Source organism: Silene latifolia, chromosome 1 (genome assembly GCF_048544455.1).
Source record: "Silene latifolia isolate original U9 population chromosome 1, ASM4854445v1, whole genome shotgun sequence".
NCBI lineage: Eukaryota > Viridiplantae > Streptophyta > Magnoliopsida > Caryophyllales > Caryophyllaceae > Silene > Silene latifolia.
This window is the reverse complement of record NC_133526.1, coordinates 191,878,858-191,901,132: the sequence shown is the minus strand read 5'-3', so window position 1 is coordinate 191,901,132 and position 22,275 is coordinate 191,878,858. Positions and strand designations below refer to the sequence as shown.

The window sequence follows — 22,275 nt, the reverse complement described above, 5'->3', positions numbered from 1 at the left end:
TAACAACAACTACGACTCTACGTCTCTACGAATATACTTTTTTTTGTACGGTCAAGAGATAACTTACAATATCCTAAACGATACAAAGTAAGCTATTACACTAAATACACACCAGAAACACGACAATCAAATTTACGGTATCATATAGCAGTCATAAACAACTTGAAAAGTTGGAAGGTGATGTTACTACGTTACAACTTTAATAAATTGTCTTTAAATTTTCACATTGATTTTACTTTATTAGGCTCTGTTCTTTTTAGCTTAATTTTAGCTCTCATTCAGTCCAGTTCAGCTCAACCCACTTCAGTTTAGTAGGCTATATTCATCTCACTAACTTCAATTCAGTTCGGCTTCATTCAGCCCACTTTAACTTTATATAGTTCACTTTAGCTCAATACAGTTCAGTTCAGCTCAATACAGTCCAAAAGAACAGAGTCATTAGTGGGGTAAATCGTTGTAAATTCCAATGCTGTCATAAATTGGACACAAATTCTTGTTTGTGACGGACGCTATCCGTCACAAACAAGAGACGGGGCAAATCGATACCACATTGGTCTATATGGGGCGGGTAGTGCATATGGGTGGGCCAAGAAATAATATATAAAATTAGTGAGTGGGGAACAAAAGGTACAAGGGCATTAAATGCCATCTTGCATGAATTCCTACACCAAATCACACTTTACGTCCCAAAATTTTTTTGATGGATTACCTACTGCTTCCTCCATGCTTTCTCTTTCCTCAACCCTAACCCCCTAAACTTTCAGTCAAATTTCCATTGTTTAATCATGGATTTCTAAAGAAGAATTCATACTTATTATCAAATATTCATGCAAATTATCACAATCATGTTCATTGCTTAAATTATTTCTCACAACACCATTGTTATGGAGGAGAACTCGGCAATGGAGGATGACAATAATCAACAAATTGTTGATTTTGAGACCGTTCATCCTGCAGCAGATTCTAGTATTGTTGAGACCGCCGTTTTTGAAGTACTTGATGGTAAAGACGACGATGATAATAATCAACAAATTGTTGATTCAGAGACCGCACAGCCTGTAGCGGATTCTGGTAATGACGAGACTCCTGAGATTGAATTATTTGATGGTAAAGACGATGATTTTGCGACGATGTTGATGAGCAAAGGTTTGTTTTTTATTTTGTTTTGATTATGGTGATGTTTTGATTGGACGATTTGCTATAATCATAAAATTGTCACCATTATTTTTTCTAACTTCCTCGCTTAAATTTGCAAACTTTGTGTTGTTCATGATTTTGTTGGACGATTTTAGGTTTATTTTTCATATTTACTTGCATAAAGGGAAGTATTCATGAAGTTTGTTGTTCATCTTGTGTTCATGAGATTTTAGGTATATTTTTTACCATGTTTTCTTTTAAACTCATGTTTTACGATTTAGATTTGTGTGTTTATGAGTGTTAGGTAAACATCTACATTTCGCTGATTTGATCGTTCAATTTATTAAGTATTTGTTCATTAGATACAGAATGAGCTTTTTTTTCATGTGAATGACAAGCTTCTGATGTTGTTGGAGTTGAAGATGAAGATTAAGCGTGCATAAGCTTACAGCTGCTAACCTGACAGACGCACAAATTTCGTTTTCAACAGACTATCATGTAACGATATAGTGTCACCATTTTAGGGTTCAGTGTTGCCATCTTAAGCAAAACGAATTATTTTGTCAAAACCCATTAATTTGTTTTAGCTATTACCCTTTAAATTAAACTGTGACCCTGATAGTGATGAAATGTAGATGTTTTAGTAAGAAATCTGACAGCAAGTAGTATGAAATATTAGAACATATTTAAACTTAAATTGGTGACACTATAACACAATTTGGTTACATTCTGATATTCTGTGATAATGTGACCACGATAGTTATCTTATGTACGCGTTTTAGCTAAAAATATTTAAACTTGAAATGATGACAGTATGACTAAAGTTGTTTACATTTGATGTACTGTTATAATGTGACCATGATACTCATGATATGTAGACGTTTTAGTAAGAAAACTGACAGCAAGTAGTTTGTGTTTATAACTAATTATGGTGACATTCTGACTGAATATGGTTCCCTTCTGAATAATGTGACCATTGTAGTTCTAATTTGTAGTTGCATTAGTATGAAACGTTGGAACATATTTAAACTTAAAATGGCGACACTGTTACTAAATTTGGTTACATTCTGTTGTTCTGTTATAATGTCACCATGATGGTCTGATATGTAGACGTTTTTGCTAAAAATAATTAAACTTAAAATGGTGGTAGTATGACTGAAGTGGTTTACATTTTATATACTGTTATAATGTGACCACGATACTCATGATATGTAGACGTTTTAGGTAGAAATTTTTAAACTTGAAATGGTGACAGTATTACTAAAGTTGTTTACATTCTGATATTCTGTTATAATGTGACCATGATAGCCATGATATGTAGACGTTTTAGTAAGAAACGTGGCAGAAATTGTATGTGTTAACAACTTATAATGGTTACATTACATGAATATTGTTTCCTTCTGATGTATTATTAAATGTGACCATTATACTTTTGATTTGTAGTTGTTTTAGTATAAAATTTGAGAGAATTTTGTAACTTAAAATGGTGACCTTTGACTAACGCTGCATACATTCTGATTTACTTGTAAAATGTGACCATGATAGTTATAATATGTAGACGTTTTAGTAACAACCGGACAACATGAAGCGTGTATTTACAACTTAGAATGGTTACATTCTCACTGAAAATGGTTACGTACTGATGTTTGTATTAAAAAGGATATAATGGTGACATTATGACTAAAGTTGGTTACATTTTCATTAAATGTTACAATGTGACCAGGATAGCTATGATATGTAGACGTTTTAGTAAGAAAGGTGACAGGATGTTTTGTTTGTTTACAACTTAAAATAGTTACATTCTGACATAATATGATAACCTTATTATGTACGACCAAAATGTGACCATTATATGTGTGATATGTCGTTATTTTTGTCTGAAATGTGACTGCATGTTGTGTGTTAACAATGTTTAAATGGTGACATTCTTAGTAAAGTTGATTATCATTCAGTGTTCCCCTGTTAACCAATGCTTAATATATGTTGTCATAGGTACGGATTTATCAGGTTGTTTACTTGGAATAAAAGCTAGGAAATGGGAGCACATCTTCAGCTTGTATAAGAAACATTCGCAACTCAAGGGCTTTAGTATCAAGAAATCAACATCTCGTAGGGCTGACGTGAAAGACAGGCCGCTAATTGAGAGATACTTTAGATGCTCTTGTGAAGGTGTACATGGGAACGGGAATGAAGTCAGTAGTAGGAACGCAGCAATTTCTCGCTGTAAATGTGCAGCCTGTGTTAGGACAAAAGTAAATGGTGATGGATTATGGGAGGTAGTGCAGCACGTGCTTGAGCATAATCATCCTTTCACACCCGTCCAGTGGCAGCATCATCATAGGTCGGAGCGCAAAATTTCAGAAGCGGAGGGTGAGTTAATAAAGGCAATGACTGAAGCGCATGTTCCTCCTTCAGTCCAATTTAGGGTTGCTGCGGCCGGGGCTGGTGGTGATTCGTTTGTCGGTCACACAAAGCGAGACCATATTAATTTCGTTAACAGATTGAAGATGAAATCAATTGAAGGTGGCGATGCAGCCACTTTGATCAACCTCATGACTAGTAGGCAAGCGGAGGAGCCGGGTTTCTTTTTCCGCGTTCAGTTTGACGAAAAAGGCAGATTAAGTAACCTGTTTTGGCGGGATGCGATGATGAGAGATGACTATTTGTTGTACGGAGATCTTAAAATCTTTGATACAACTTATCGAACCAATAGGTACAATCTCATTTGTGGAGCCTTTGTTGGTATTAACAACCATTGGTCCAATGTCATGTTTGGTTGTGCTTTTCTGTCGAACGAAAAGGAAGAATCATTCGAGTGGTTGTTCAAGGTTTTCAACGAATCCATGGGTGAGGATGTTCGTCCTGTCTCTATCTTCACTGACCAAGACCAAGCAATAGCAAATGCAATTGAAACGGTATGACGTTTATGTTTTACTAATATGGTCACACTGGGTCATATTGTATTGTGTCGCCATGTTTCGCCACAAATGTTACCATCTTTCTGAACACTAACATTACTTAAGATAGTAACATTATGTCCTATTTCTCATGTCAGCAGAATATGCCATATATGTGACCATCTTTGTTGTAGAAACATATGCTAATATGGTTACATTTTAACGAAATTGTATAGACCACAAATGTTCTTAACAATAACATTACTTAAAATAGTAACATTATGTCTTATTTTCTCATGTCAGCAGAATATGCGATATATGTGACCATCTTTGTTTGTAGAAACATATGCTAATATGGTTACATTTTTCCATATTGTCTATAGAGCACAAATGTTACCATCTTTCTTAACAATAACATTACTTAAGATAGTAACATGTTGTCACATTTTGTCATGTCATCAGAATATGCCATATATGTGACCATCTTTGCTTGTAGAAATATATGCTAATATGGTTACAGTTTATCATATTTTCTATAGACCACTTCATATTGATAACGTTACAATGGTGACAGGTTTATCCACAATCCAGACATCGTCTATGTCAGTGGCACATTCAACAAAACGCCATATCTCACTTCGGTAAACTAAAGGGTGATCGTCCGTTCCAAAATCTATTCAACAAATGCCTTCATGGTTGCTACAATGAGGCTGAATTTGAGCAGACTTGGCATAAAATGTTGTCAGATTATGGGTTAGTCAACCATAATTGGTTTAAGAGATTGTACAAACATAGAGCCAAATGGAGCACTGCTTTCAACAATCAATTCTTTTCAGCCGGGATTTTATCGTCCCAAAGGAGTGAGAGCACAAACCATGCAATGGGTTTTCAAGCTTCTAAGACTACATCCGTTACCGAATTCTTTGGGATATTTGAAAACACGGTCAAAAGATGGCGGGGTGAGGAAGAGCGTAAAGAATTCAACGGTATAAAATCCACTCCATCTTCTGTGTACCCTCTAGTGGATTTGTTACTACATGCATCTCAGGTTTACACATTGGAGCTGTTTCGAGTGTTTGAGAAAGAATTCGCGCTTGCCATGGGTACTCGTGCTGTCATCCTTCCGATTGATGACCCTCAGGTGTTGTTGTATCGTGTCTACCCTGCTGCCCAAGAGGAGAACAACCATCATGTGACGTACGATTGTAAGAACCAGCTAACAGAATGTACGTGCCGAAACTTCCAGGTAAAGGGTATGCTTTGCAGTCACATCATCCGTATCCTCCACATGCATTCTGTTGTCGAGATACCGGAAAGGTACATACTCCGTAGATGGACCAAATTTTCAAAGACTATAGTGTGGGAGAGGTTTCTGCCAAGCGACATACGCAGAAATGCCGCTCATGACGCCATCAATTGGCGTCGATCAATGTTGACGGCTATGAACTATCTCATCAGCAAATGTCAGAGTGTCTCTGATGCAAGAGGTGTCGTGGATAAGCTCTTTATTAAAGCGAATGAGGAGGTCGAATTGTTACTTTCTAAGCTTAATATGGAGGAAGAGGAACCAACCGTTGATGGGTCCGAGCCTCCTATTCTTGACCCTGTACGTTGTACTACTAAGGGTCGTAGTCAACGAAAAAAAAGGAACATGGGCACGAGGAAAAAGGCTAAGAAAGGGTCTGAAGTTGGGACAGGGGATAGTACTATGTACGTCGCTGTGCCGCGTCTTATATGACATACCATGTACATTGCAATCCTTATTTTCGGGAAATTTTTTGGGTAATATGGATTGTTTGTTAGACCGGTTTATTTTGGGTGACGAGTGTTCTCATATAAGCTGTAACATATATGAAATCAGATTGAAATATCTGCGTTCATACATGTTACCATATTATGATGCTAGAAACTGGTCACAAATAGGAAACAAGGTGGTGACATTCTTAGTTATCTATCAATGTCACCATTTGTAGTCATAAACTAAGTATTTTGACTTTAAGTTTCAGTGTTATGTTGTTTGTTTTCTACCTGTGGACATGTATCTTTTTGTTGTAAATATGGGTTTCCTCTTAACAGTTCTGATGCCAACTTCTACAAATGTTGCTACCTTAAGTATGAATGTCACCATTTTTAAGTTTTCAACATACACCTTCATATCATGCAAATATGGTCACATTTGTACGAACCACACGAATGTAATCATATTTGGGCTAATTGTCATCCTTTTTAATACACATCAAACAACATGCTCACATTTGAGGACTCAATATTTTCAGATATGTCATTTTCACTATTTTTTTCATACTCAAATATTTATACTTTTTCTTGAAAAATGTTGCTACCTTAAGTGTGAATGTCCCTATTTTTTAGTTGTCAACATACACCCTCATATCATTAAAATATGGTCACATGTGTATAAACCATAAGAATGTAACCATATTTACGCTAGTTGTCACCCTTCTTGTAATTTTTAACACACATCAAACAACATGCTCACATTTGAGGACTCAATATTGTGAGCCTTTTACCTTACTTAAATGGTTAAATATCAAATCTTCACATAAATGGTAACATATTTTATAAAGCACAAATGTTATCATTTTAAGGTATAATGTGAGCCTTTTACCTTACTTAAAAATGGTCACATATGGATTTACGATTGTTGCCATTGTGTATAATGTGACCATTTTATAAAGTTGTGTTTTTTACACACGTTTTGACACGTTATAAAGCACAGATGTTATCATTTTAAAATGTGACCCCTTTAACTTAAATAAAAATGGTAACATATGGCACTATGATTGTTGGCATTGTCTATAATGTGACCATTTCATAAAGTTTATGTATTGTAATCAGGACCTATAATGTTTTTTAAAAAAGCTCTTACACAATTTATAAAGCAGAGATGTGTAGTCATTTTAAGGTAGAATGTTACCCTTTTACCTTATAAATCAGGAATTATAATGTTAGTTACAAATGGTAACATATGGCTTATGATTGCTGACATATGGCACTATGATTGTTGACATTGTCTATTATATGATAACACCTGTTAATAAAATTGGGACATATTACTATAACTACATTACTATTAATAAGGCCACCACACGAGCCATAACAGGTCATAGGGCAGGTAGTCCAGTAGTTGCTTACAAAACAAGGACTGTTTCACAGTTCTTTCACACCCCGAAGCACAAAAAGTGCAGTCCCAAAATAACACATCCTTAACACTACTTCAAACTAAAAAGTCTTCATTATTAACAACCGACAGTTACATTAACTTAACGCGACCCCACTTCATTTCTTCGGTTTACCGCCCCCAGGCTTTGGTACTGGACGGGGTTGGGCACGGCTGACATCCTTAGAGCTGGTGTTAACCAGACCTTGTGGACGATCTCGAGCACGAGTGTACCTGAGCTCGTACGAGCGGCCCGGAGCCTGTGTGCCAATGTCCTCTATCCCCAAGGAAAAAGAGGGCGGGAGAACCACATTCTCTAAAGCCTGGTCCACCTGATCAAGCATGGCAATAAAGTCGGCATAAAATGCAGGGTCACCATCCAATTTCTGCGTAAAGGTCTCTTCCACTTCACCCGCTGCTTCACCATCTTCGCTCTGCTGTCCCCGCACCTGCTGAGACAATGGAGGATCCGCCACCATTTCTGCTGCCACTTCACGATGTAAGCGCGAAATCAACCTCTGGTTCCTCTTTGTCTGGTACCATTTCAGTACTCGCTCCTGTACATGGATAAATATGACTTTTTAAACACATTGAACATTGGCACAACATACCTAGCTTTTAATATCACTTTTTAAGACAGGTAGATATCACACGTACTATGCTCACATTTTAACATTGAATCAAAATGTAACCAACTTTAGACAGATTGTCACCATTTTAAATGCTCAACAAACACCTACATATCACATCTAATATGGTAACATGTCATCAGTCCACAGGAATGTCTGTAAATTTAGTCACTTTGTGACCATTTTGAGTTTTAAACACATACAACCTTCTGTACTTAATGAAACTACATATCACAACGACCGTTGCCACATTTTAACAGTCAATCATTATGGAACCATCATAAGTCAGAATGTAACCATTTTAAACAGATACCCACAGACAACTTTCTCCCCCATTTCATACTACAACACCTACATATCTGACCGATGATGGTCACATGCTCACAGTCCATAAGAATGGTTACATTCCTTATCAGAATGTCAACCTTCACTGTATTAAACAAACAGAACATGATGTCATATTTTAATCTAAATGAACTACATATCAGAACTACCAGGGTCACATTTTGAAAGTAGATCAGAATGTAACCATCTTAAGTAAAAATGTGACCATTTATAGTTTAAAGACATACTACATGTCCTCACATTACATACTATAACACCTACATATAACAACTACCAGGGTCACATTTTGAAAGTAGATCAGAAAGTAACCATCTTAAGTCAAAATGTGACTATTTTTAGTTTAATGTAACCATGGTTTGCCAAAATATCACCCTTCATAGTAAAAAACAATCAGAACTTGATGTCATATTTTAATCTTAAAGTACTACATATCAGAACTACCAGGGTCACATTTTGAAAGGATATAAGAATGTAACCATCTTAAGTAAAAATGTTACCATTTATAGTTTAAAGACACACTACCTGTCCACACATTACATACTATAACACCTACATATCACAACTACCAGGGTCACATTTTCTAAGTTGATTAGAAAGTAACCATCTTAAGTAAAAATGTGACCATTTATACTTTAAAAATGTGACCATTTAACCATTTTCCGAAAAAATGTAACCATGTGACAATTTCAAAGATTTCAAGACAATTTCATAAGTAAACCAGAATGGGCGCTATTGTTTCAAAAATGTGACAATTTCAAAGATTTCAAGACATAACATGCTATCAAGTCTCAGACTGCAACAAACATAAATGGATGTCGTCGGACTTACGTCATTGTACAGACGGCGCAGATCCTCATCTGAAGGAAGGTCATCTGGTAGTGCGAAAGACACAGTCCTACATCCCTCGGCCTCGGCAGTCGAACCTTTCTCCGGCGGAGGAGCTTCGTCCTGCCTGATATCTTCCGCTTCCTGGTCGTCAATCGTACTTTTCTCCGCCGGACGAGCTGCTTCCTGCCTGATAGGGTGGGGAACATGATCAAGTCCTTCAACCGGTAGTCTGTAGAATGATTTCTCCAGATGAAGGGATATAGGATACGTGGTCCGGTCCAACACCCCTATCCCGAAGCCCTTATGGATGGTGTAAGCTTTGCACTCCTCTTTAACTCGCTTCTTCACTGCCTCATACGACCAATGTTGTATCAAGGGCGATCTTAAAACTCGAGCTCACCCCTCCAAATCATTCGGTGAAAGTAGACTAACTGGAAGAACATTAAGCGACCCCCAATACTTTTGGAGTCGTTCCCTTTCCATGATTCAACAAAAAGTCAAACCGATCCAAGATGTAAGAGCACCATCCCGGCTTTGGTATGGCAAAGAACATCCTCCACTTTGCCCCTAGCAACCTAGTGTCAACACGATTGTGAACGGTTGGGACCAAGAACGATCCCACCGCAAACAAGACAAACATTTTCTTAAATTCTGTCCACCTTCCACCAATTGCAAAGATCTCACCCCGAACCTTGTCCAACACTATTTCTTTGTTCGGTAAAGCACCGAACCTCTTTCTCCATCCGTGCAATAGCTCCTTATCGTCATTATTAGTTGGCACATCCTCACCCCCACATGGTAACATAAAGACATCATACACATCATGTTTACTGATTGAGAAACGATCAAACCTGTTGAATAACATCAACCTAGTGTGCGTATCGTAGTGCTCCAACAACCAATCAACCATGGTATGAATAAACTTAGACGCCTTCAGCTCTAGAAGACCTCCGAACCCAATATCTTCCACATCTTTCCTCCGAGCCGACGATAAATGTCAGTATGACATAATGCGGGGACGCCGTGATCCATGTCCCTCGACCGCCTTCACTTTCCTATGATAGGACACAAACAATTACTCGTTAAAGAAAAAAGATAACATGGGTAACATGAAGTGAAGACTGTAACATGAAGAGATACAATTCGATGGTTAACATACGTTCCTTCCTTCCTCTGTCGCTTCTTTTTCTGAACCACTGCCCCCTCGGGTAACTTTCTCTTCGATCCCTGACCAACTTCCATCTTCTTCGGTCTTTCCACAACAGCTGCTACTTTTCGAGAATCTGGTGCAAAAAATTGGTCAAATTTGTAAATTTCAAAAACATGCCACCATACTGCCTAGTTATGTTACCATTTTAGCATGCAAATCTCCCCAAACACAAACATACATATTTACATGTAAGATAGTAACCACACAACATATTACAGATGTAACCATCTCTGAAGAATAATATAACCATTTTTGAATGTGTACTATAAGGCAAGATGGTTACAGCTGAATGCTAAAGTATATGTTACCATGTTAACATTTAGAGATTTTATAATATCACCATATGTTACCATGTTAAGATCTTTAGCCTTCACCAAGGTAGTCACATTTCTACGAAAAACTGGTCACATAATATAGATTTAATAATGTCACCATTTTTATTCATGTGTAATCATTTAGTGCCTATCATGTTACCATGTTAACATATTAACAAATCACCAACATAGTCACATTTCTTAACAAAAGTGGTCACATAATATAGATTTAATAATGTCACCACTTTAAATACAGATGTCATGATGTTAATTCATGTGTAATCATTTAGTGCCTATCATGTTACCATGTTAACATATTTACAAATCACCAACATAGTCACATTTCTTAACAAAAGTGGTCACATAATATAGATTTAATAATGTCACCACTTTAAATATAGATGTCATGATGTTAATTCATGTGTACTCATTTAGTGCCTATCATGTTACCATGTTAACATATTTACAAATCACCAACATAGTCACATTTCTTAACAAAAGTGGTCACATAATATAGATTTAATAATGTCACCACTTTAAATATAGATGTCATGATGTTAATTCATGTGTCATCATTTAGTGCCTATCATGTTACCATGTTAACATATTTACAAATCACCAACATAGTCACATTTCTTAACAAAAGTGGTCACATAATATAGATTTAATAATGTCACCATGTTTTTATAGATGTTATGATTTTAATTCATGTGTGTTCCTCTGTTGTCTATTATGTTACCATGTTAAGATATTTAGGCTTTATCAAGGTAGTCACATTTCTAAAGAAAAGTTGTTACATAATATACATTTGATAATGTCACCATGTTTTATACAGATGTTGCTATATGTAGTCTTGACGAAGATGGTCACAATATCCAACAAAAATGGCCACATAATAATGATTAATAATGTCGCCATGTGTTATACAGATGATGTTACCAGTTTCAATTAAGTACCCTTCACTAAGATGGTCACATTTCATCGCATATACATGCCAAAAGGATATGTTAAGACTTTAACATTTATTCAGCACAAGACAATGTCGTCACACTTTAAAGATGACAAATATGTCACCTTGTGTTAGAATATCTGTTACCCTGTCAATATTATTTCAGACCAGCCTAACAAACAGTTACATTTATTCATCACAACAAATATTACCTCAATTCACCCTCACAGAGCCACATAACGCTAACCAGGGCACATTTAGCAGTTCAATTGATCACATTCGTCAGATAAAATGGTCACATATGAAGCTTACCGTTTACCACGGATGATTCTTCCTGCGTCTTCTTCTTTACACCAAGAGCAGCGGCCATTTTGACGACTTTTTCAAGAGCGTCTGCCAAACCCCCATCCTCTGACTCCTTCACATGCTTATCTTCCTCATCACTTCCTTCTTCCTCCTGATCACTGTCTTCCATGTCCTCCTCCTGACCACTGCCTTCCTCCTCCTCACTGTTTTCCGACTCGTCTGAAATCTCCTCTGAACCATCAATCTCTTCATTTTCTTGCGTATCCACCGGATCTCTAAAGGAAATCCCCGATTTCTCTTTTTCTTTTCCCTTCAAGGTCGCAATCTTCCCTTTACCTTTCTTATCACCTACTCATCCATCAATAGTGGAAATATTAGATTTTGTAAAACACAATAAATTATTCAACCAAAAATTTACATGCATGCATTATTCAACAACAAAATAATTGTAAAACCCTAATCTGACTGTTAAACCATAATCTGACAGTGTTTAATCTGACACTGTCATAATACTCACATTTTAATCATCAACAACAATCATGATGAAGACGAAAATGTCATAATACTCACATTTTAATCAACAACAATCTGTTTATTCGGTTTATTAATAAAAACTAAACATTTGCTTTATTCAACAAAAAACATGATGAAGACGATGAATAATGATGAAGACGAAATTGTTTTTTCGGTTTACTAAAAAAAATCAACATCCCGAAACAAAAAACATACCATCCATTGCTTTCTTCGGCGGTGTCCTTCTAGCCATTTGTTTCTTGCCCATTCTGATGAAAACGATGAATAATGATGATGAAGATATTGAATATATTTGCAGATCAGGGATGATGAAGACGATGAATGATGATGAAGATATTGAATCTTTGAGTTTTTCTGGGGTTTCAAGAGAGAGGGTTTGGATGATTAGAAAATCTGATGAGAGAGGGAAGGAAATTATTTGACTGGGATTTTCAATGCGGTTTTGATGAGAGAGGGGATGCAAAACCGTCAAACTTGGAAACCCAACCAACAACAAATTCTTTTTTTATTCAAAATGTCAAATCCCGCCTCTCTCTTCAATTTTTGTCATTTCCAATGCTAGACGGGTCAATTTCGCCCATTTACAACAATATGGTATGAATTTAACCCGTCTCTCCGTTGTGACGGATACCTTCCGTCACAAGAGAGACTAATTGTAAATTGGAATGTGATGTTACTGATTAATCCAAAATTAAAACTAATCTAAGATCTAAGATTAAAAAGTAGAAAAGCCACATAGACACAGTCAGCTTTGGTCCAACAAAGCAGCCACCGTGGCTGACATGCCACTTTGGACTCCCACGTTGTTTGCAATTCTTTGGCCTACCTTTCGATTTTAGGACGGGGTCATAAATCAGAGCACTACTCGGAGACGGAAATATAACATATTAAAATGCCATTTAATTTTAGGAAAAATGTGTTAAAACGACGGTCTCACATAATGAATTATAAATTACATTTTATATTTAGTGTTACTGTATCATTTTCTCAAAATTGAAGATTTTTATTTTAAGATTTTCTTACAATTTCCTGAAGCCATAATACTCATCAATATTTATTTATTTATTTATTTATAGTGTAAGCTATGTCAACGACAAACAGCTGGAGTTATACGGAGTATTAATAATCAGAGATTAACCGCAGTTTTTTGAAAAATGAACACAAAAGTAATTACGTGTTGAACATATCAAAATGTCAAGAACCAGGTCAAAATATAAAAACTATACTCCACTTCAATTAAATGTATTTATTTTTAAAATAGAGTACATAATCCATGTTGAAGATTTAATTTGAATTTTTTAAATATTTCGTTATCTATAAATGAATAATTTGTTATCAGAATCCCGATTCGATCCTACGAAACTACGATTTTACAATCCAAAAATGCTTGACCGATCCGAGATCCTACGATTTTATCATGCTTGTAGAATCTTACGATCCAATTCATTTGACAATTTCTAGAGATAGAATCATAATACGATCTTACGATTTTACGATTCTACAATTCGATTCCATAAGAAAAATAGTAATATATATTTTAATATAATGACATCGTAAAACCCAAATTTCGTGTAAGTTGTAAAAATATATTCATACAACGATACTAAAATAGTAAAATCATTAATTAATATTTTATGAATAATAAAATATAATAAATAAGTGTCTTGATTTTCAAATTTATGTTTTTACTAAATACTCGTAAAAAACTATATTTAGTGAGTTTGTAGGATCTTACGATTCTACAATCCGATTCTACCGATACGATCCTACCCTCCAATCGATCCAAAGTAAAATTCCAATCCTAACAACATTAAATATTATTAACAAGTGATAATTTTATCTAAATAACTCCACATAAATAAATTTTACCAATCACCATTTTCTTATAATGACAATAAGAGCTTTGATATAGTATAATTTTACAATGTATTTCTGTAAAACTGTTTTACAGAACTACAGAAGCCTTACTCCGTATGAATATTGAAATTCACGACAAGATTCAAGACGATATACATTTGTCAACAAACATATTAAACGACCAATTACGGTCCATTTGCTTAGACGTTGCGCAAACGTGCTTGTCAGTGAGAAACGCGACTCAACTTGCTTCCTCAAGAACATAAAAATAAAATAAAATACATGTCGTTTGCTAGACCAATGTATTTGTAGAAACACAAAATCTCATTGAAGACGGGCGATATCCGTCACAAGCTTGTGACGGATACCGTTTCCTCTCACAAAATACTCATTGAGAGGTGAGTGGGAAGCACATGAGGGGTGCCTGACCTTATCCCCTCTCCCTTTTTGTGAGAGGTCTTCAGCTTGTGGCGGGATTAGCCCGTCAAAAGCAAGACGCTTTGTTGTAGAAAATAGTCTTTTTTTTTTCAGTCAAATAATGAAGACTTTCTCCTCAGGATCTTTTTTCAGTCAAATAATGAAAACTTTCTCCTAAGAACATAAAAATAATGAAGACTTTCAATGTTCTTATTTATGACGGACATATCCGACGTAAATTTTTGACAAGTCAAGTATTATCTATGTGGGTAGATAAGACTAGTGGTGGCAATTATCTACACGACCCGAAAATGCGACACGAACCCGACACGAAGTTAGCGGGTTAGGGTCAAAATGTTGCGACCCATTTAAGTAATTAGGTTGACACGGACACGACACGAAATGTAAACGGGTCAGATTAGGGTTGAGCTCTTTTGACACGAAACCGACACGAATAACCCGCTTATTTAAAAGTGTCCTGATATATTTGGGTTGAATCAATAATCAAGTAATCAACCCAAACAACTTAAAAATAAGTATTTTCATTCCTCATTTTTGGAATAATAGGCTTATAAAACTCAATTTATTTTAAAGTTTATTGGGTTAAACGGGTTAAGTGGGTTAAAAATGACTCGCTAAAAGATAAATGGGTTAAAGATGACCTGTTACAAAATAAACGGGTTAAACAAGTAGTATTGGGTTATAGAAAAATTAAATGGGTTGGGTTAGGGTTGAGACAAATGACATATTTATGTAATTGGGTTGGGTTAGCCCGATTAAGGTTGGGGTAATGGTGACCCCTTTAAAGTTGACACGAACACGACACGACCTTGATCTGTTTGCCAGGTTTAGATAAGACAAAAACAGAGTGTCTAAAGAGTAGCAATCTGTTTTATCTTATCTATTTACGTGAATAATACTTGACTTGTCGCAAGCTTAAGACGGATATGTCCGTCACAAGAGAGAATCGTTGTTAAATGAATATAAATGAGGAACTAGACCTGACAAAAGTATACCGAACCCGAAAAACCGATCGAAAATATCTGAATCGACACCTGACCGTACACCCGAAAGGTATAACTGAACTTCACCCCGAAACCTGAATCGACCTGAATTGATTCGAAATCGAACCGAATTTATAATATCCAAAATAGACCCAAAATCGAATGAACCTGAACTGTTTGAACCTGAATTGTTTTAATCCGAACCGATATATACCTGAACCGATTTCAACCCGTACATTGATGACAGAAACCAAACATTGAAACCCGAAATGACCCGAATATACCTAGGCGTCACATCTAGGGTGTCGTTTTCTACATGAGTGTCACCCATTTGACGTCAATGAATTAATATTATATCGTAGTTATACAAAAAAACATTATTTATTACTTTTTAAAAAAAATATTTTTCGAATTATATCCAATGTTTTGGATAAAGACCTAATCCCTTGACATCCGATCCGATTATGACTTGACTCGAATCTTATCTGGTCTGATATTAACCCGACTCGAACTTTATTTGCACCAATATTAACCCAACTCGAACCTGAACCGATCCGAAATATCTACAACCGAGTAAAAGTCAAAACTGAATCCAACCCGAATTGAACCGAACTGAAATCGAAAAAAAAAAGATAAACCGAAATAACCCGATCCGAAAGAACCCGAACCGAAACTGATCCGATTGACCCGTTTGCCACCTCTATGAGGAACTACTGAGGAAGGGCGTATGTGGTAGGCTTGATGTGATCTCCATTCCCTCGTGTAATCAAGTTGATCAAAAGTGCATTATATTTTCATTTGTGTATTCTTGAAGTAATGAAAACATGTATTAAATTAATGAACAATGTCACAAATCGCCTTTTAATCCGCTCAATCCTGAAAATAAGAGGTTTTTTTAGGTTTGACGACTCCGAGTAAAAACACTAATTTTTAGGCTGATCTCAGTTCATCAAAATTCGTTTTGAGATCGAATCTATTACATATTAAATTCAAACAAAGGATGAGTTATCTTTTAAGGAAAATCCTAACCACTAATAGTACTAGACCTGGCAAAACGGGTCACTAGGGTCGGGTACGGATCGGGTCAGTTTGGGTCGGGTCAGTCGGGTCTGTCACACATTTCGGGTCGGGTTGGGTCATGTCGGGTCAATTTCGGGTGACCTGTTGTCAGGTCATTTCGGGTCGGGTCATTTTCAGGTATTGGTCATTTTGGGTCGGGGTGCTTTTGAGTTAATGGCTAAGCACGTAAGTTAGTACTATTTTGATTAGGAAATACTATTTCGGAAATTTAACTATTTATTAGCGATTGTTGTAACCAATAAAACCTTATTTTGATATATATTATATTAATATGACTTAGTACTAGTCGTTTCGGGTCATTTTGGGTCACTTCAAGTCATTTGGGATCAGATCAATTATAAGTCGGGTGTTTTTGGGTTGGATCACCTCGGGTCGGGTCAACATTGGTGTAACAACCCGGATTATAAAATAAAGGAAAAACCTTATATAAATTAAATATCAGAGTACGGTACTGATAAAAGGGTCAAGGTGGCGGAAACACCTGACCAATCCGGTTCGCTACTAAAACCAAAACAACTATTACATTATTCAAAGGTTCTCATAACATGAAAATAAACTCCTAATTTATTATTCATCTCGCCGCACAACACTTCCCCAGCAAGATATGATCCAAACAGCAAACATCTGAACAACCTGAGAATGGGGGGTCGACAATCAGTCGGGAGTAACTAGATGCTCTCCCAGTCATGTTTACAACAATTGAATATAATTAACAATTATTAACAAATGAAATGTAAAACCAGTAAACATGCGACATCATCTATACTCATGAAAAACCCAACAAAGCTTACCATGTCTTATCAACCTTAGACGAATGCAAGCATGCAAACCTAGACCATATGCAATCACTAGACCCTGAACACTTACAAGACTAGTAGTGACAAACGACCCACAACAACCTAAGGCACAAAGCTAGCATTAAAGCATAGCAAACACGGTAACACACAATCCACAACAACAGAAGGCACAAAGCTAGCAACAAAGCATAGCGAATAGAGCAAACGCCCGTTAGCGCGTATAACCACTGCCTCTAACTTGCCAGAGTGTATAACCACTGCCTCTAGCTGACGGAGCGTATAACCACTGCCTCCATCGGTGTGGAGCGTATAACCACTGCCTCCACGGTACTATGTATAGCGTATAACCACTGCCTCCACAGTACTATGTATAACGTATAACCACTGTCAATATGTCTAAGACCTGGCCAGACTCTCGGTAAACCGAACGACACTCGGGACCCAGAGCGTATAACCACTGCCTCTGGCCACCCCCGAACATAGACCAAACAAATCCCGCATCAACGGGTAGCGGTTCATTCCGATAGTATATAACTGATACTACCGTCATCTATTCAAACTAGCAAACAAACCAATGCACAGTATAACTGACCGTACTAACATGCGTGAACAACATCACGACTCAACTCATAAGATAGTATAACTGACCATCCTACTTATCATATGAACAAGAGTAACCAAAGATATATGCAACATAATGTCAATTAATAACTTAACACAACACAACATGCGAACAAGTATAAGCAACCAATGTTATAGTAACTTCAGTTATAACTTTAACATTAACCATTCAATGTTATAGTAACCCTAACCATAACATAAACTCTGGATGCAAGGTTATAGTAACCTCGACTATAACTTCAACATATATAACTTGAAGTTATACTTACCTCAACTATAACTTTGACACGAAACTCAAAGTTATACTAGTTCCAACCATAACCTTGAGCCATAATCTCAGGGTATGTTAGTTCCAGCTATAATCTTAACTCGTACTTCAATGTTATAGTAGATTCAGCTATAACCTGGATTCATATTTCCAAGGTTATACCTGTTTCAGCCATAACTAAAGTAACTACCCAAAGTTGTACTAACTTCAGCTACAACACTTGAATCATCATCAAGGTTATACTAGCTTTAGCTATAACTTTGGAGAGAACTCTTGGCCGCCTATCATGCCGCCACTAGGGTTTATTCGTAAACCCTAATTGCACTCATGAGAGTCATGACACCCATAATAAACATGTAAACAATTTACGAGACATAATTAAAGCATTAAATCATATACGAACATGCGCAAAACATAATTAACATGACAATAAACAACCAAACATGTACTAATCATACAAAACAATCATTAAATCATATTAATTACATCAATTGGCATAAACAAAAATAAAATAAAATACCTAGTTACCTTATTAAGCAGATTAAACCCTAGAGATCGTCTTCAACGATATAAACGTCTTTTCCAGTTCCAGTCTCCACGCCTTTATTGAAATCATCCACGTGCCAAAGATAACGAATCTAATAAATATACTAACTATATATATAAAAACTATAAAACTATGCGAAAACATAAAACTTACGAAGAAGATAGATAGATCCAAGAAGTAGGATCGATCTAAGCACGAAAGATGATGAAGAACGAAGAAGAAAGGAAGAACGACACGAAACCTTAGGCAAGGGACGCGCGACACAAGGGAGGAAGAGAGGAGAGAAATTAGGTTTAGGGTTTTGAGAATTATGAGAAAAGAAAAGCAAGGGATTGATTTCCCCTCATATATATAGAGAAGCTCATGGTTTTTTTTTTCAAGCTTAGGCCCAAAATTCACCCATAAACACCAAAAATCACGTGAGACCCAAAAGAGAAACGGGTCTTCACCGTTTTTGAACCCAATGGGCTAAAAAGACAAGAGACATATATTTTCCCAGAAAATAAAATATGAAATTCGGGAAAATAAAATTAAAGAATTATATTATGGAAATTAGGGGTGTTACAATTGGGTCCGATAATGTTCGGGTCGGGTCTGGGTCGGGTCGGGTCAATTCGGGTTTCGGGTCGTATTCGGGTCAAGCAAACTCGGGTCATTTTCGGGTCTCGGGTCAGCCTTTTCGGATCGGGTCATTCGGGTCTCACCCATTTTGCCAGGTCTACTAAAACTCCTTCCGTCCCAATTATTTATTTACCTTTGATTGCAAATTACTCCCCGCTGGATTTTTCGACTAAGATTTGGGTGGATACATGTCCGGATTTGCTAAGAGATATTGTTGCTTCCGATGCCATATCAGAGTTCACTTGATGTTTCAATAAAAGTTCTCTTTCAAAAAAAAAAATACCTCGCACCGATAAATAAAAAAGATAAATAAACGATTGAGACGAAAAGACACCAAGGAAGCTTTTAATCCACATAATATACTCCGTAGCTTACATGACACTCAATATTAGTTTCTGCTAAAAACATATTCGGCCTGAATATAAAGGCCCGCAATGATGAACCTGGAAATGGACCCAATAAACCAATCAATGATACTTCCTTCATTCAACTCCACTCTACCTATTTCACTTTTGTACACTATTCACAATTGTGTATTCAATTTCGATTTTCTCTCGATACGTAAGTGGAAATATATTCATGTGGGATCTTGTTTGATTCGTCTTTACGAGTACATTAAAAATATCTGATGTAAAATCAGATCCGACATAATAAACTTGCAGCGGAATTACGGAACTTGTTTTGTATTTTTGTGATTGAAACGAAATAGTAGCAAAATAACAAAAAGAACGGAAATGAAAGAGATATTTAGTCCGTTGTTCTACCTCGAACCCGGTGCTAATAACGAAGAGATTGGAGCCCAATCCTCAACCGCCAATTCGAAGTACAATCTCGAATTTTGTATACAAACTGATCGGGAATGATCAAAAGCTTGCAACGGTTTTTGTGTTTATATTAAACATCAATTTCATAATCTCAAATCTGAAAAATACAGCAGCACATCTCGCCTTATATAGGCTTGATCAGAATATTCTAGGATATACAAATGATCTTCTAAAAGATCTTATTCTTGCTAAATAAGAAAACTAAAAGATAACATAATTTAAAGAGGAAATAACAACTAATTATTTGATAAAATAGCAGCAGCATATAATCTTTTGATCTCGTTTCCTTAGCTTGTAACGTGGCCAGCTATAACCGAGTTCATTTGCATATCCGAATTCTTTTGCAACAATCCCGTAGGATTTGGACAGCTGAACTTAAAACAGACATATCTCATTCGTTACTCAACCAAATCAAGCATAAGACCACTCGTTGGAAAGCTAACATCACGAGCTTTCATTTCCAATTGATTTCAGCGTAAAACAAGTCATAGATTATGAGCTATTAAGCTTTAAAAATAGCTGAACGAATCTGAAACTTCAGGAACGCCATGAACATTCTTGTTTCTTGCATATCAACATTTTATCGTGCATCATACTCCCTTTCTTCAAAAAGAATCGACCCGATTCTTAGAATTATGGACCACCGGGATCAAACACAAATATCTTGTTGCACCTTCTATTCTCCAGCAAGTTCGAAATCCTTTGAACGTAACAACCCAAAATCTGATCCTCAATCGCGTGCTCTTTGGCTAACTTGTTACTGACCCCTTTAGGTGAACCACCAAGTTGCTTCCCTTTCGAGTTAACAAAAATAATCAGGTCATAACTCCGTAGTCTCTTATTAATGGATTGGTCAAGTGGAGAATGATAGGGCTCTCCTTCTTGAAAATCAAACATATAAGAATTCAAAGGACTTGTATTACTAAATCCGTCAACAACCAGCGTCTCCTCATCACCATAATTGTCGAATATTGGTGGCAAATCTAAATTTACCTCAGAATTGATTTCCTCCAAAATTTCTCCAGAAAAAAATGAATTCTCAAGGAGCATATCTGTAATACCCCGTAATTTATATCGCTAATTGAGTCGAGTTAATTGTTTAGTCGTGTTGATATCGTAAGATCGAGTTATTCGTAAACTTGTTGAGACGGGTTTATCTGAACGAGGTCACGTTAGCTTACCTAATCACGTTACCCATGACCCATTTACCAGACCCATTACCATCCAACCTAATCTTTAACCCTAACCCTAATTATAACCTAAACACTACCAAACCCTCCCTCAACCCGCCTCCCTCACGCCTCCTTCTTCATCAACACCAACATCAACCTTCACGCATAAAGAGAGAGAGAGAGAGTGTGAGCTGGGTGTTGATGGCGCAGCAAGGAAGCCTTTAGGGTGTTTGTCGACGACCGTGGGTGGCCCTGGTGGCTGTTGTGGTGGCAGAAAAGGTAAGAGTTCAACCCTTTTCTCTGGTTTCGCATTTCTGTCGGGTTGATTGGTTGTTGTTTCGTGTCTTAAGGAGGGGATAAGGGTGGTTGGTGTCGGGGTAATGGTAATGGGTGGTTGGAGTCGCCCCTTTTGGTGGTGGTTAGGTGGGTTATAGGCGGTGGAAATGGCGGCAGGAGGTGTTGTCGACATGGGTAGTGAAACGGGTTTTTATATGGTTTTCAGACGGGTTTTAGATGGTAAGGTTTGGGTGGTGCCAACGTCGACTAGGGGGAGGTCGACAAGGTGGTGCCACGTGTGTCAGAGTCGCCGTTCGACGGTGGTGTCAAGGGTGGTGGTTAGGCGAGGTGGCGGGGGTGTGTCGTGGTGGCGGACGGCGAAAACGGGCTGTTGTGGCGTTTTGTGGCGCGAGTTGCGAGCGGGGGGTGTTGGTGGTGGTGGTTCTGACCACCGGCGTGGGTCG

The 22,275-nt window shown here is 36.9% G+C and overlaps 2 protein-coding genes across 2 annotated transcripts; one reads left to right on the top strand and one right to left on the bottom strand.

Moving 5' to 3' along the window:
• The first annotated feature begins 769 nt into the window (after positions 1–769).
• Positions 770–6,108, top strand: LOC141618049 (protein FAR1-RELATED SEQUENCE 5-like). The gene is made up of 3 exons (XM_074435193.1): positions 770–1,146; positions 3,130–4,052; positions 4,609–6,108. The coding sequence occupies exons 1-3, from the start codon at positions 885–887 to the stop codon at positions 5,770–5,772; spliced, it is 2,349 nt and encodes a 782-aa protein (XP_074291294.1). The 5' UTR covers positions 770–884; the 3' UTR covers positions 5,773–6,108.
• Positions 6,109–7,062: 954 nt separating this feature from the next.
• Positions 7,063–12,574, bottom strand: LOC141590066 (uncharacterized). Its single transcript, XM_074410683.1, has 6 exons — positions 12,523–12,574; positions 11,800–12,141; positions 10,174–10,297; positions 9,699–9,865; positions 9,015–9,361; positions 7,063–7,769 (listed from the first exon to the last, which is right to left on the bottom strand). Exons 1-6 carry the CDS (start codon positions 12,572–12,574, stop codon positions 7,332–7,334), a joined length of 1,470 nt encoding a protein of 489 aa, XP_074266784.1. The 3' UTR covers positions 7,063–7,331.
• Positions 12,575–22,275: the final 9,701 nt, after the last annotated feature.